The sequence below is a fragment of the Telmatherina bonti genome (genome assembly GCF_933228915.1).
Source record: "Telmatherina bonti genome assembly, chromosome: 19".
Classification (NCBI taxonomy): Eukaryota; Metazoa; Chordata; class Actinopteri; order Atheriniformes; family Telmatherinidae; genus Telmatherina; species Telmatherina bonti.
Window position 1 is genome coordinate 31,584,234 of NC_136617.1, and position 13,333 is coordinate 31,597,566.

The 13,333-nt window shown below is 38.8% G+C and overlaps 1 protein-coding gene across 1 annotated transcript in view; it reads right to left on the reverse strand.

Moving 5' to 3' along the window:
- trappc9 (trafficking protein particle complex subunit 9) overlaps nucleotides 1–13,333 on the reverse strand; it is a 292,239-nt gene that overhangs the window by 142,559 nt on the left and 136,347 nt on the right. Inside the window, exon 17 of the mRNA XM_079258776.1 lies at nucleotides 4,200–4,342. Within this exon, the coding sequence (XP_079114902.1) occupies nucleotides 4,200–4,342 (143 nt within the window). The remainder of the gene's footprint in view (nucleotides 1–4,199; nucleotides 4,343–13,333) is intronic.

Here is a 13,333-nt window from a genome sequence, read left to right on the forward strand (position 1 = left end):
AAATGTCTGTAAAGCCTCATCTTTCAAAGCTTTTAAAATGTTTTCAGCTTTGGTTGAGTGCCAACAGATACTGTATGTCAGAGAAGTGAGGGAGAAAATACCAGGAGGAGCAGCGGTGGCAGGGGAGGGTGGGTTTGACATGACAGTGATGGTAAGGCAGTCAGTACAGCGTATCTATCAGCACTGAGCCAAGACAGATGACTCAAACTGAAGATATTATTACAGCTAATGATTCACCTCAAGTGGTCATTACTCCGCTCCGATCTGTCTCCCTCGCTTTGAGTATGATTTTTTTTTTTTTTTTAAACTGAGAAGTTGGAATGAGGGATGAAGCAAAACACAGTGAAAACGTCTGCATTTGGATGTGTTAAGGTATTATGGGATGTCTACAGCAGTGTTTTTCAACATTTTCTGAGCCAAGGTACATTATTTTCATTGAAAAGATCACAGAGTACACCACAAACTTAAAATGTTGAAAAATGAAACTCTGTAGCCTACATTAACAATATGAAGTTGTTCTTGTCTAAATATCTTGAATAAGATAGTTTCCCCTGGCACACCTAACAATCTCTGAAAGGAACACCAGCAGTTGAAAAGCACTGGTCTACAGTAATGTACAATAAATATTAAATGGATCTTGACTTCATCGTTGGGCATTTTGTTATATTTAGTAGTAAAAATGGGTTTGAGTCAATTACATCTTATCAATCAAGCATTTTGAAGTGTTTTGCATATTTCTTAAAAATAAGCTTTTTCTCTTTTTTTTTTTCCAGTTGTAACGCTGCTGCTGAATGGTTCACATATCTATCAATTTTCTCTTGCAACGCTTTGCTGACTGGAGGCCATCTGTGCCTAATTCAACTGATTGGATATAATCAAGCAGGCACTTGAAGAAGCATTGAAAAATGAGAAATAGTTTTACATTCATTCACTATCAATTTGCTGCGGCTGCTATCCAAGCTGTCAGTGAATACACATCACTAAATCTTCTGGCTTCATTAGAAGTAAAATGTATGACTCTAGTGATTAAAAAGGTTAATAGTCAATCACCAAAGTAAGACACCAAATTATTATCAATTAATTTACAATGCTGCGCAAAATTCTTGAGCCGTTCCTCGTGTCTTAATAAGAAACCATTTATACACTAAGTCGTCCATTCTTTTGAATAATCTTTAGGAATAGTTCTCCTGGTTTCTCCTGGTCTCCAAAGCTTTGATTTAAATGTTGAATGCCTTTTGTTCTGTTCTCTGTCAAGAAGATTGCACACTGCTTTATAAATATTCAGGCTCTGGAGAAGATTGAGTACTCCATTAGACCTGTTGCTACTAATTTTCAGTCAGGTTTTTGTGTAATACCTCAGCTTTTTCTCCCCGTTTCCCTTTCTTAAGAATGGCTTCTTGATTACCACCCTTTGTAGAAACCATTTTTGGTGAAGCTACAGTGATCATTAGAGAGATCAGATGAAGGTTTAGATAAGGGATCACATACTCCGGACGTCTTGTACCAGTGCCCTGCAGGTTTTAGATGTTTCTCTGCGGCAACAAACATGAATCAAATAAAGTGACCTATAAATTGAGTCAGGTGTGTTGCTGCAGGGGAACATCTAAACCTGCAGGACAGTAGCACAAGGGGTCCAGAGCTGATGATCCCCTAGTCTAGATGTGTGTCTCAGGTCCTGTGTCGGGTATTTGCTGTCATTTTCCCCAAACCTTTAAGAGACAATCACTTTTCAGATCTCATCCATCTGCTGTAGATATTTTCTGACACTCCACTTGGCTTGTTTCCTTAATTTTGTTTCACTAAAGTCTCTGTGGATCCTTTTGTTGCTCCAATAATACTACAATATGCAACACTGAAAAAAATAGGGAGATGTTTATCATACAACTAAATAAATTGAAACAAATGATGCATCTCTGTCACAGACAGCTGGTATCAAAGTGCCAAAAGATAAAATTGGAAATTGGTTCTTTGTTGTCTGCTGTGTGTTATAACACAACAATGTGTCCAGTTTGTCCTTGAGTCATTCATAGGCCAGTTTTACGTAGCTAACAAACAAAAACGAAATAGCATTTTCTATAAATAATCTGCTCCAAAACTGGACTGAAAATGAAAGAAAAAACAGCTAATGTCAAAAGAAAGGCAATGAATTCAGAAAACCTGGAGAACTAATGTTTAAAACCACTTTCAAAGACATAATCAGAGTCTGAAATATAGAAAATTACGGGGAGTCAGGATACTTGTACAGTGACATTTACAGCAATAATTAAACAGTTGGGGTTAGAGATAGAACAGCAATGGAATCTCCCTTTTCAGCTAACTACATGATTATGACCCAGGGAATCTGTACTAACAAGCACCCTGTAAGTAAAATAAAATGCCTCAGCAGGGTTTGCCAGCTGGATTAGGTTACAGTCTATGCTGGCAGGAGGATAATCAATCTGAAACCTAACAATATCAGAATGACTGTGGAAAACACCTGTAAGGTCCAGGTTAGAATGTGAATTCAACTTAACAGAGAATTGCTCATCTGACATTGCTTTGTTTTCCTTTATCCTAATTAGTAAGTTATAGGAATTTCTGAAAAACTACAATATCCCCCACCACCACAAGCTGAAGGCAATTACAAGAAGTTTGCCATCTGAATATAACAAAACAAATAATATGAAGACATGTTAATTTATAGAGCAATGGCAGATGCCTCATTATGTAGCAAAATATACCAGTTTCGCTAAGTTGACAATACTACAGTAGTTGAGCTCTGATGTGTGCATCAGTGTAATCGGTATACCAGAAAATCCTGCCCTAAGAAACATTCTGTGTCATTTGGAACTGGCTGTCTATCTAGAACCAGTGTCAAAGCTTGGTATACAAGGGCAGCAATAAGTCAGATTTGTTTCCAGGGAGAGATTAACTAACTCAGCCAAGGCCAAGTGTGGAGTGTCCTCTCTTGGTCGGGAATGAGGTCCTGCTTCAATCGGAGGATTTCAAGGAAACCCAGGAGGGAAAGAAGGATGGAGTGCGAGATTGACAGATGGATCAGTGGACCGTCTGCGGGGATATGGACTCTGCCCTTCTCTGTCATAATGAAGAAGGAGCTGAACCAGAAGGCGAAGAGCTTACTTTACCAGTTGATCAATGCTCCTACCCTCACCTATGATCAATCGGTAGTGACCGAAAGATAAGATCGCTCAGAGTAGAGCCGCTGCTCCTCCACAGCAAGAGGAGTCAGATGTGGTGGCTCGGGCATCTGGTTAGGATGCTTCCTGGACGCCTCCCTGGTGAGGTGAATACACGAGACATGCTGGAGGGGTTATGTCTCTATGCTGGCCTTGAATGCCTTGGGAACCCCTAAGGATAAGCTAGCGAGTGTGGCTGGGAAGAGAGAGTGGTCCTGGTTTCCCTGCTTAGGCAGCTGCTTCCGAGATCCAACCCCAGATAAGCATCAGAAAATGGATGGATGAAATGGAAAGGCTATTTGGTCTCATGATTAAAGATGTTATTTTTTTATGTGTTAATTTTCTGTTTCCTTTAGCCCAAATCCTTTCAAATCCACTTGGATGTTTCACTAATTGATCTCCTGGGTCAAAATGAAAGAACTGATTTATCCACAAAAGGTTCTGGTTGTGTAAATCAATATTTGGGATTCCAGAAAAAAAATCCCAAATATTGCAACCTCTATCATTACTGAGTTCAAGCAAATTCATTTAGAGGAAACCTTTTTTTTTTGGGCTATCAAGTCAAAGGATAAATTACCACACTTGAGGGAGATGTTACAGTTCGCTATTTTTTGAAAACCTTTTTTCTTTTTATTTGGTAAACATTTCCGTGAAAATAGGTATGGGTTTTGTTAGAGTTTTGTTGGTTTTATGGTAGTTTTTTTTTCCCCCCGGTAATGCCATCTCCTGGTTAAATTATACATCCATGTGTGTAGGCCTTTGTACTTTTTTCCATTTTTCCATAGGGAGGAATAGTGTTGATGGATTTCAGATTAATGTGGAAAATATGTATTGGTAGAAATCTACTATAAAGACACTGTGGGCCATTGAACCAAAACGCATTAGTATTGTTAAAAAATTACTATGACTATGTCATAAAAACCAAGGTATTCGAGTCATTTTTAAAGGAGAGCCCATTTGCAAATGCTTGTACATACAGTATAACTGTGGCGAAACTGTTGCTTGAGTGTGTGTGTGTGTTACCTGGTGGCCGGTAAGGTGCTCACTCTAGTGAAAAATACTGAAGGCTCCACATCAACACGGACACCCAGAGACAATTCCCTGTAATAGCCCTCTACTTTGCCTGCACCCCCAGAGTATTTGAAGTTCAGCACTGCCTCCAGAGTCTGTAAAAGAGCAAAACAGGAAAATAAAGTTAAATCAGGATAGTTTGGTAGTATACTTTTGGTTTAGTTTGATGCATTAGATGCAAATAATAAAAGGCCATGCCAGCTTTTGTGAAATGTAAAACAGCTGATTTAGAAAAAAAGCTTTGTACACTAACTGGATGAAATAGGTAAGATTTGCTGGGAGGAAAGAGTGAGTTTTTGGACTGCAAGTTACTCAAAGGTATTCAGAGGCCTTCTGGGTAAGGGGGTGGGGATGGGGTTATCATTTGCCAAGTTGGCAAACAATGGAGAAATTTAAAGACACAGTTTATGGTGAGGAACATTAGCTGACTCAGGCAATGAGGATGAACCATCCAAGGCCCAGCATTTATCATCTCCCTACATATTGCTGATGGAGAAACTGGCTGTGCCTTTCCAGAAAAAAATGCACCTATTCCTTGATTATTTTCACTCTCCGTCCCCTTTATGTTGGGGGCTTGGAGCCAAAGTGGAGTGGCTCTGAATCTGCTGGCTGGAAGACAGGCCTATTACAACATAAAGACAGAAGCACAGCATGCTGAGAGCAAAGAGGGGTAGGAACACCAGGAAGAGTTAATATCGTTGTAAAAAAAAACTCCATTATTATTGAGCATGGCCTCATTGATACCGTTGACAAATTTTAATATTAGCTCCTGTTATCTCTACCCTGATGAGGTATATTAAAAACAGTACTAAACAATGCATGGTGGCACAACACTTCCAAACAAAACTGCACACAACAGCTAATAAAACACAATTTTATCCTGCCATTCATCCTCTCCAGACAATGAAATGACAGGGTCTTTTCACCACTAGCAAATAAAGCTGAAATTTTTCATCTTTATTAAAATGTCACACCGTTTTGGGGAATTTTCTGGAATTTAAGACTTACAAAAGCAGAGTAGATCCATTTTGACCTTTTTAAAGCTGCTCTGGGTTTCCATCTGGCTGCAGAATTCTTATCATCTGAAACATCTCTGCATCTTCTGGTTGGCCTGATATGGTTGATGATAAACAGGCAAGTCCAGTGGTTGCGTGCAATATGGAAGTTCATGTTGTTTTTACTTAAATCCAGTTAACTCTTTAAAATAATTTAGCTTGGAAAGATTAAAAAGCAAAATAAAAAAATTTTTAAAAAATCAGATATTTAGGTTTTTATCCTTTAATCTAAAATCAGGTGTTGCAACATGTCTAAAACCTGCAGAAAGGTGGCCCAAGAGATACCAGAGTTGCTCATTACTGGTTCAGATGGAGGTGTTTTCATCTCATTTCATTCGTCTCAGTTCTGTTGTATGTCCTGTCCAGCATCAGTTTTTAAGGACAGGCTGTGCAACTTTGCATCTATTATGCACATTTTTGGAACGGTTGCAACCAAGTAGTGTCCCTAGACTGAAAGACCATACCTTAGGAATTTTCCTTTTAGTGTGTCACATGAAGTTTACACTGGCAAACAGATGCAAACACATCCGGCATTTTCAACACACAGATTGATTTTGCAATAAAATGAAGGAAGACATTTTCAAAGAAAAAAGGAACAGAAATATAAAAGAGGACTGAGCACGAAATAAGATAAGTGTCAAGATTAATCTGTTATTTAGTGACCGAAGATGATTCACAATGCAAGAGGGATGTAAGATGGATGCCAAGTTAGCCATCAGTGGTTGCATAGAAGTTTGGGGATGTGGTACCTCAGAAAATCTGCTAAAGTTGCATATTGGGTCTTCAAGATGCAGATGGATCTTTGAAACCAAACATTTTCCAAACCCTGCTCAATATCTGATTGGTTAGTAATCCTTAAATGAGAGAAAAACTTCAGTTCTTTCATGCCATTGGTAGATGAACTCACATGGCATTCATCAAAAATCAGTGTACATTTCAATTTATTAAACTGCAAATTGCCCCCTTTCCTTTTTTTCCCTCAACAAATCCATAGAATATCCAGAATAATGATTGAATACTTTTGAATTTCCCATTTTTAAAACACTACATGATAGTAAGGTAAATTAAGAATGTAAGAAGCAAAGAATGGACCTTTGCTATAACAAATACTGAGAGCAGCAGAATCAATATGATTGGAGGAGCAACAGCTGCCTTACAAAGCAGCTGGAAGACAAAGTCATGCCATGCTGGCAAAAGAATGAAAGGAACAGCACGCTGATATGAGCCCCATTTGATGTGATGGACTCTGATTTCTTGAGCAAAGCCGCTGTCTGAAAGTAATATCCATTACAGTTACAATGTTTTTCCTGATTTATTGTTTTTCTCCACTGTTGCAGAAAAAGGCTTAAGTCATTGTGATGGGTGGCATGTTGCGTCATACTGCACCATGCAGCCAGCGAGTTATATTTATGTGCAGTGACACATAAATAATTTCTAATAAATAAATACACGGTTAGTATTTACTATTTTTCTTCTGACATGACAATTGCTGAAGTAAAAACAGCTATGTGAGCCTAAAGCTACCAATAGGGAACTAAAAGCCAGATCATGATCCACTTCAGGAACAGAGATTGCCACATCATCACCAGCTGTGTATCCCCGATTCTCTTTCCAAAGCAATGTTGAGGGCTGAGCCTCTTTTGATCCGCTACCTCTGTGCTTTCGCTCCCCTCGGGACCCTGTTTCAATCACATTGGGCTAAAAATAGATCCTGCTGTAATGAGCTAGCTCTGCTGAGAGTAAACAAGTAGCAACACACCATCGCTGGTGTGCCTCTGGCATAAAAAGTGCTATAGAAATAAAGTTTGATTTGATTTGATCAGACCACACACACGCACCACATTCACAACCAGTGTAAGTTATAGGAAAGCTAGATAATTCAGTTCAGTTAAGCTTTATTTATATAGCATCGATTTAAACTGATAAGCTCAAGTCACTTTTAACCCTTTACACCATGTGCATCATAGCTTTTAAGACCTATTTAATCTCAAAACTACTGTTAAAAAAACTTCTTTTTTTTAGGTATTTTCAATGCTAAAATTTACAGTATCAATAAGCACAGGCATCTTTTTTTTTTTTTTTGTCACCAGAGACTTTTGGATGGAACCTGCAGATCCAGAAAAGAAACTGTAATACGACAGATCAATTTACATTTCATTTGAGCTTTGCCTGAGTGTGTACCTTTTAAATGAAGTGTAGACATTTTCATCTGCGTCAGCTACACGAACCCAACCTGATGCCGATGCCATACGAGTATAGATCCAGCCCAAACCGGCCGTGGCTTACATTAAGATATTCATGCCTTTTATTATAGACTGAAGACAAAAACATTTAAAAAGTTCATCTCATGAAATGCTTTTTAATTCATTCATCAAGGTAAAAATGTATATTTAACTAGTTTGTTTTATTGGTAATGTGATCTGTTCTCAAGTACTGTAAAGAATGGGACACATATTAAATGCACTACTAGTGGTTAAAGGTTCTATTTTAAGTTTAGCATTTTTTTTGCACTATAATGTGTAAACCACAGACTGTATATAAAAGATGGGCGGAGCCTCCGTGACGTCACCCGTAGGTTTCTGAAGAGCTGAATTGAAGCTCGGTGAGCGGTTCCTACCATCACCATCTTGGCAGCATCATGCGCGTCATCTCGCCCAAAAAATACAAATATGGGCAAAGAGGTGGAGCTGAGAGGGGGGGCTGTGAGCGTCATGGTGGATGATTGACATCGAGCAAACTCCGAGCTTTCTGTAGCTAAAAGCTAACCGAGCTAACCCGGAGATAACAGGAGCTAACCAGCTAACGGAGGTAAGAGGGCTAACCCTAAGTCTCGTTGTTAACCGGCTAAAAACTGTGGTTGTTCTACGTTCTTCTTACTTGAAGCGTGAGGTTGGGTACCTGTCAATTAAAATGACACGCCCCTAAATATGCCAACCTTTGAGATTAAATTACTTTAAATGGGAGATTTAGAGAAAAATTCACTCCCTCCACAGTTGTCATGAAGGTAAACCTGACCTATTAAACCTAAAATGGATTTTTGTACCAGGCTGTAAACTTGTTTATTTCTGCTGTGAAGTTGGTCTTTTTAACATGGGAGTCTATGGGGATTTGTTCTGTTTTGGAGCCCCTAGTGGATGAAGTGGGAACTGCAGTTTTATGCACTTCTGCACAGGCTTCACTTTTAACCGCCGGAGGCTTCGTCCATCTTTCATATACAGTCCATGACTGTCTGAGAACTAATTTAGCATGAGCTAATGGAGCTTTAATTATATAGATCTACTTATATATGCATTATATTGTTTGGGTTGCGTTTTTTTTTTTCTCACTGATTAAAACAATAAGTTTGAAATCTTAAGATTATTTATCATCAATGAACCAATGCCACCACACAAAGAAATTTGACTGACAGTGAAAACCTGAGTAGTCAGACAAAAAAAATGCATTCAAGACAAACATTCAAGATCAGGTAAACTGTGGCGCAGGTAGACACAGCACACCTTTCCAGCAGATTAGGGAAGGGCTAACATGAGGTAAACAAAGGAAACGAAGCATTTCAGCACAAAGGGCAGTCCAGAGATCCCAAAAAACCACCTCAGTCCATACTCAGACAGTCACAACATAAGGAAATACAATCGGGTGGGAGGGGGAACAGGGTCTCCAAGTACACCAAGTGTGGACACAGCTTGTGCAGAAACCTACAGGTGACGTCATGGAGGCTCCGTCCATCTTTTTATATACAGTATATGTTGGTAAGTGACTGCCAGTATTTAACCTAACTGGCTTCCGTAACACCTGCAGTGTTGCAGGACATGCTGACGTCCAATCCTCAGAACAGTAGACAGGTTTCACAAACATTTAGTGTTACTAAAATCATATATAAGTTTTACTTCCTTTTAAAACCTGTTCCAGACGTAAGTAAAACATTCTTTTTCTTCTACCACCACATAACCTGATAAGACTCCATCACTGTCATTCACACGTTTGACAAAAGATGTCCACAGTGAATGGCATGCTGGGTATTCTGTCCCACACGTGAAAGGTGGGGGGGGGGGGGGAAAGAACAAAACAGAGAGAAAAAGACAACCAGGCTGAAGGCTCTCTGAATGCCATGGCACCGAGATAAAGATCCTGACACATCTTGCTGAGACAATAATGGCACGACCACATCTCCTTACAGGAATACAAAGATAAAGCATGACAATGACAGGCAGGCAGCGATGGAGGGGTCCTAAAAATTGTACAAACGTGCAGTTAAATACCAACTCTGATGGCAACAAGACAAAGCCTCAGGGTCTGTACAAATATCTTTTTTTTTTTTACTAGGAAGGTTACGGTGAAATGTGTGAAATGACACAGATGTATCTCAGAGGCCATGATAAGAACTGTTTGACTACTCTACAGGCTGTAAAAAGAAGGAATCTGCAATGTTTCCTTCATCATTTAAGCTTTTAAAACACATTTGTAAAATAACTTTTGACTACATTGTATAGCACTGGAATCTAAAAACTCAGACCAAAAAGGAAGAGAATTGGCCTTTTCAGCAATGCCCAGGGTTACTGCACCAACATGCGACAAAGCAAATACCTGATTTTAATGGTTGTATAGTTGCTTCTGTATTCTTACTTATAATAACAACATTTTTTTAGACTAAATGTAAGGTATTTGAGTACTTGAGAATTAAAATTGCCTGTCCAGTTTTTCTCTGTCAGACTAGTGAGTGGTAGTCTGAGCTGTGTTTGCTTTGTTAACTCTTTGGCTAAGTATTGCAAAATCTGGCAATAAAGTGCCTCAAAGATTATCAAGTGCTATTTGCAGGGCTGTAAATGACCATTTCTGTTAACCAACCAAGAAGACTGGTAGATTCCCAACGTTACTAGCCAACCTGAATTTCCACTAGCCAATGTTTTCAGATGTAAACCACATTATAAGTGCAACTGGTTAGATCTAGTCATAAATGTTTCTTTAAACTATTGTATTGTTGTTGTTTTTTTTCCATTAAAATTCAAAACAAAGAGTGTCTCCATTTTCTTTTTTCTAGTTATTTACATTATCCAACCACTGCTGTATGGTTGGATAATACCGTGTATTTGAGGCCGTGCTGAGCCATATAGCTGGTGGACTAAAGGAACAGAAAAGATGAATGAAAAGTACTTCATAGACTTCACAGACCACCTTTGTCTATTGAGCTTAGTCTTTTTTGAATGTAAATCGTCATGATCTCCTCCACCATCACCATGTTTGCTGTTGTCTGAAACTTACATCAAAACTCAGAGGTGAACTCTGTCCTTCTTTTGGGGAATAAATTGACTAACAACCATTCTAACCTAGCGGAAGTATGACAGTGTGAGGGCAGTGATGTTTAAAATGGACGTATGTGTTTATATATGTAAAAGGGGAATAAATTAGCCTTACATTCAACTTTGTGTACATACTTTTCCTCTTTTAGCAGCCCTTTTTTCAGACAGTAGAGCACAAAAGATACCACAAAGCCATATGAAGCTTTGAATGACTGATAAATGATGGAAATTATCTTAGTGACCGGAGGTTCAACTCTTCTCATAAGTTTGGTTCCCTTAAATAGGCTCTGAAATGATCATTTGTTGAATGAAACGTGACGCTTTTGTTTTGGCCTAATTAACTATTTTGAATGGTTTGTGTGCCAGTGAGAAGTACTTTTCTCAGTATGTTTTGCCACGTCTTTTTGTTTTTTTAAATAAAAAATACAGTTTCTGTTTAACATTTTATTCAAACTTTTAAATGATCAAATGAACAGAAAACCATCGCAAACAAAACAAATAACTAAAGGCCCAAGTCTGAAGTGTGAATAAATTGGCAGACATTTTACATGTTACAAGATCTACACTCAACTCTTCAGTGTCACTGAAATTCAGTCAGATGCTTTTTTTTTTCTTTTTCACTAATTTCTTCACTCTTTCCCAACATATTTGCATTATGTTCGCATAAAACTAAGGACCACCCACTGCATTAAGCAGGCGGGTCTGAAGATTTAGCTCTCCCCAACAAGTCACCTCTACAAAAACACATCATTAATTCAACACCTGCCACAGTAGCTAGAAAGCTTTTATCTATAACTGCCGATTTTCATTCCAACCTGCATTGGTGGGTTGGTGGGAGTTCATTTAGAGCCCTGGCTATTTGTATTCAAAAGATGATGGTGCAAAGAGGGCACACCTCACAGAAAAGAGGGATGAAGCTGAATGGCTCATCACCCTTTAAAAGTGGCTGCTATAAAATGATATCAAAATTCACAGTTGAAGAAGCCATTCCACTGTATCTGAGGTTTTCATTTACACTTCTGACGTTTGTGTCAAATTGTGGAAAAAGGGCCGACTGTCTCTCTTTGAGGCATCCAGAGATGCTTATCATTTCTAGAATTTCCCTTTTAACTGGGACAGGTGGTGGGATAGCAGGTAGGGGGTCATTGAGGACGTTATAAAATTCCAGTCTACGGGCGTAATTGTCCTTAAAATAAGACCTTATCCTGCTTATGCTGAATCTGCTGAGTGGCTTGGGAAAGGGAAAAGTCCGCCAGGAGAGCTATTAAGTAACCTGGTAGTGCTGGCTTCTGCAGGACTTTGAGCAAAGTCCTGAGGGCATTCAGATGCAGGGTGTCCATTTGGAGCGATGCCTGGTCTGCGTCAAATTTATATTCAGGTGTCAATCACTGAACCCATCAGCTGGTGTGACTACCCGGCACCAGATGTGCTTGGGTAGTCAGATCTGCTTGGTCTGCGCCTGCCGATGACGTCACACTAAATTGTGCTCCATAAGAAGGTTATAACATGCTTGGGATCTCTTATTTATCAATTAAATATTTTTGCTTTTATTTTACATTTCATTTCAAAACCTAAACTTAGTTGTTCAATACCATTAAAGCCCTAACAAATCCAGAGATGCAGAGATTTTATTGCCATGGCAACTTGTCAATACATCGCAAACTAAAAACCACCACCAAGCGAAGCTTACCCCGGTGGTGATACCATTGTTTGTCCTGCAGGAAAAACTACATGACTTTGCAGTGAAGGTATAATATTTGGTTAAATTGTGAATAAACGTTGTAAATATAAATTAAATGTGAGTCATTAACATTTACGTGAAGTCACAATGTTACTTTTTTTTCAGTGTATAACTTTTCAATGCTTTCCAAATGGTCTCCGTTGTGCTCTCAGAAGTTTTAAAGAATGATGGTCGGACTCTGATAAGTCTGTTTCCATATGTAATGATGGATTTCTTTGTAAAGTTGGCTGTGTTTCATACAAAGAACTACAACCCACTTTGTTACAAAAACTACTTCCGTAAATGATCTGGACAAATCACAACCGTCTACCCAACGTCCAGCCAATCATATAGTGTGATATCATCGACTATTTGAGCAGAAAGGTGACAGAAACTGAGGCACTGTAATTCTTAAAAGTCATCTTGTGATGGCCTTGAATTTTAAGCAAAATGTTGGCAACAATACTGCCTATTTACAGTTTAGTGATGTACACCATCAATCTTTTGGTTCTTTTAGTCTGCTTTAGCCAACAAATGGTAAGGCATTTATGTCTTGCACAAACTTTGGCATTATCACCTTTCTGCTGTGCTTATTGGTAATTAATGATTCATAAAAGTGGGCAAGAGGTCTGATTAAGAACGTAAATGCTCTACACTGGCACCAATGTGTAATGACTTAGCTACTGGATGATGAGGAGTGTGGACAATGTGAACAAGTTTGTGTTGATCTGACACCTGATTGGTGTGAGACCATCTTATATTGCCCAGTAACAACCAGGGTGCATGCAGACTAGACTAAAACAGCTGACACTGCTGATAGTGGTGCAAGGATGAGAAGAGAAGTTTTTTATTGTGGTATAAAATTATCTCCAGCTCAGAAATCTCCAAAAAACTAAAAGAATATCCGGAACATCCCAGTAGCCAGTGCATTTAATGATGGTTCTGACATTTCTGCCCAAAGAGATTAGAATGTCATGCTCTGCACCCCCTCACAGTTAGATTAGCCTCTGATGT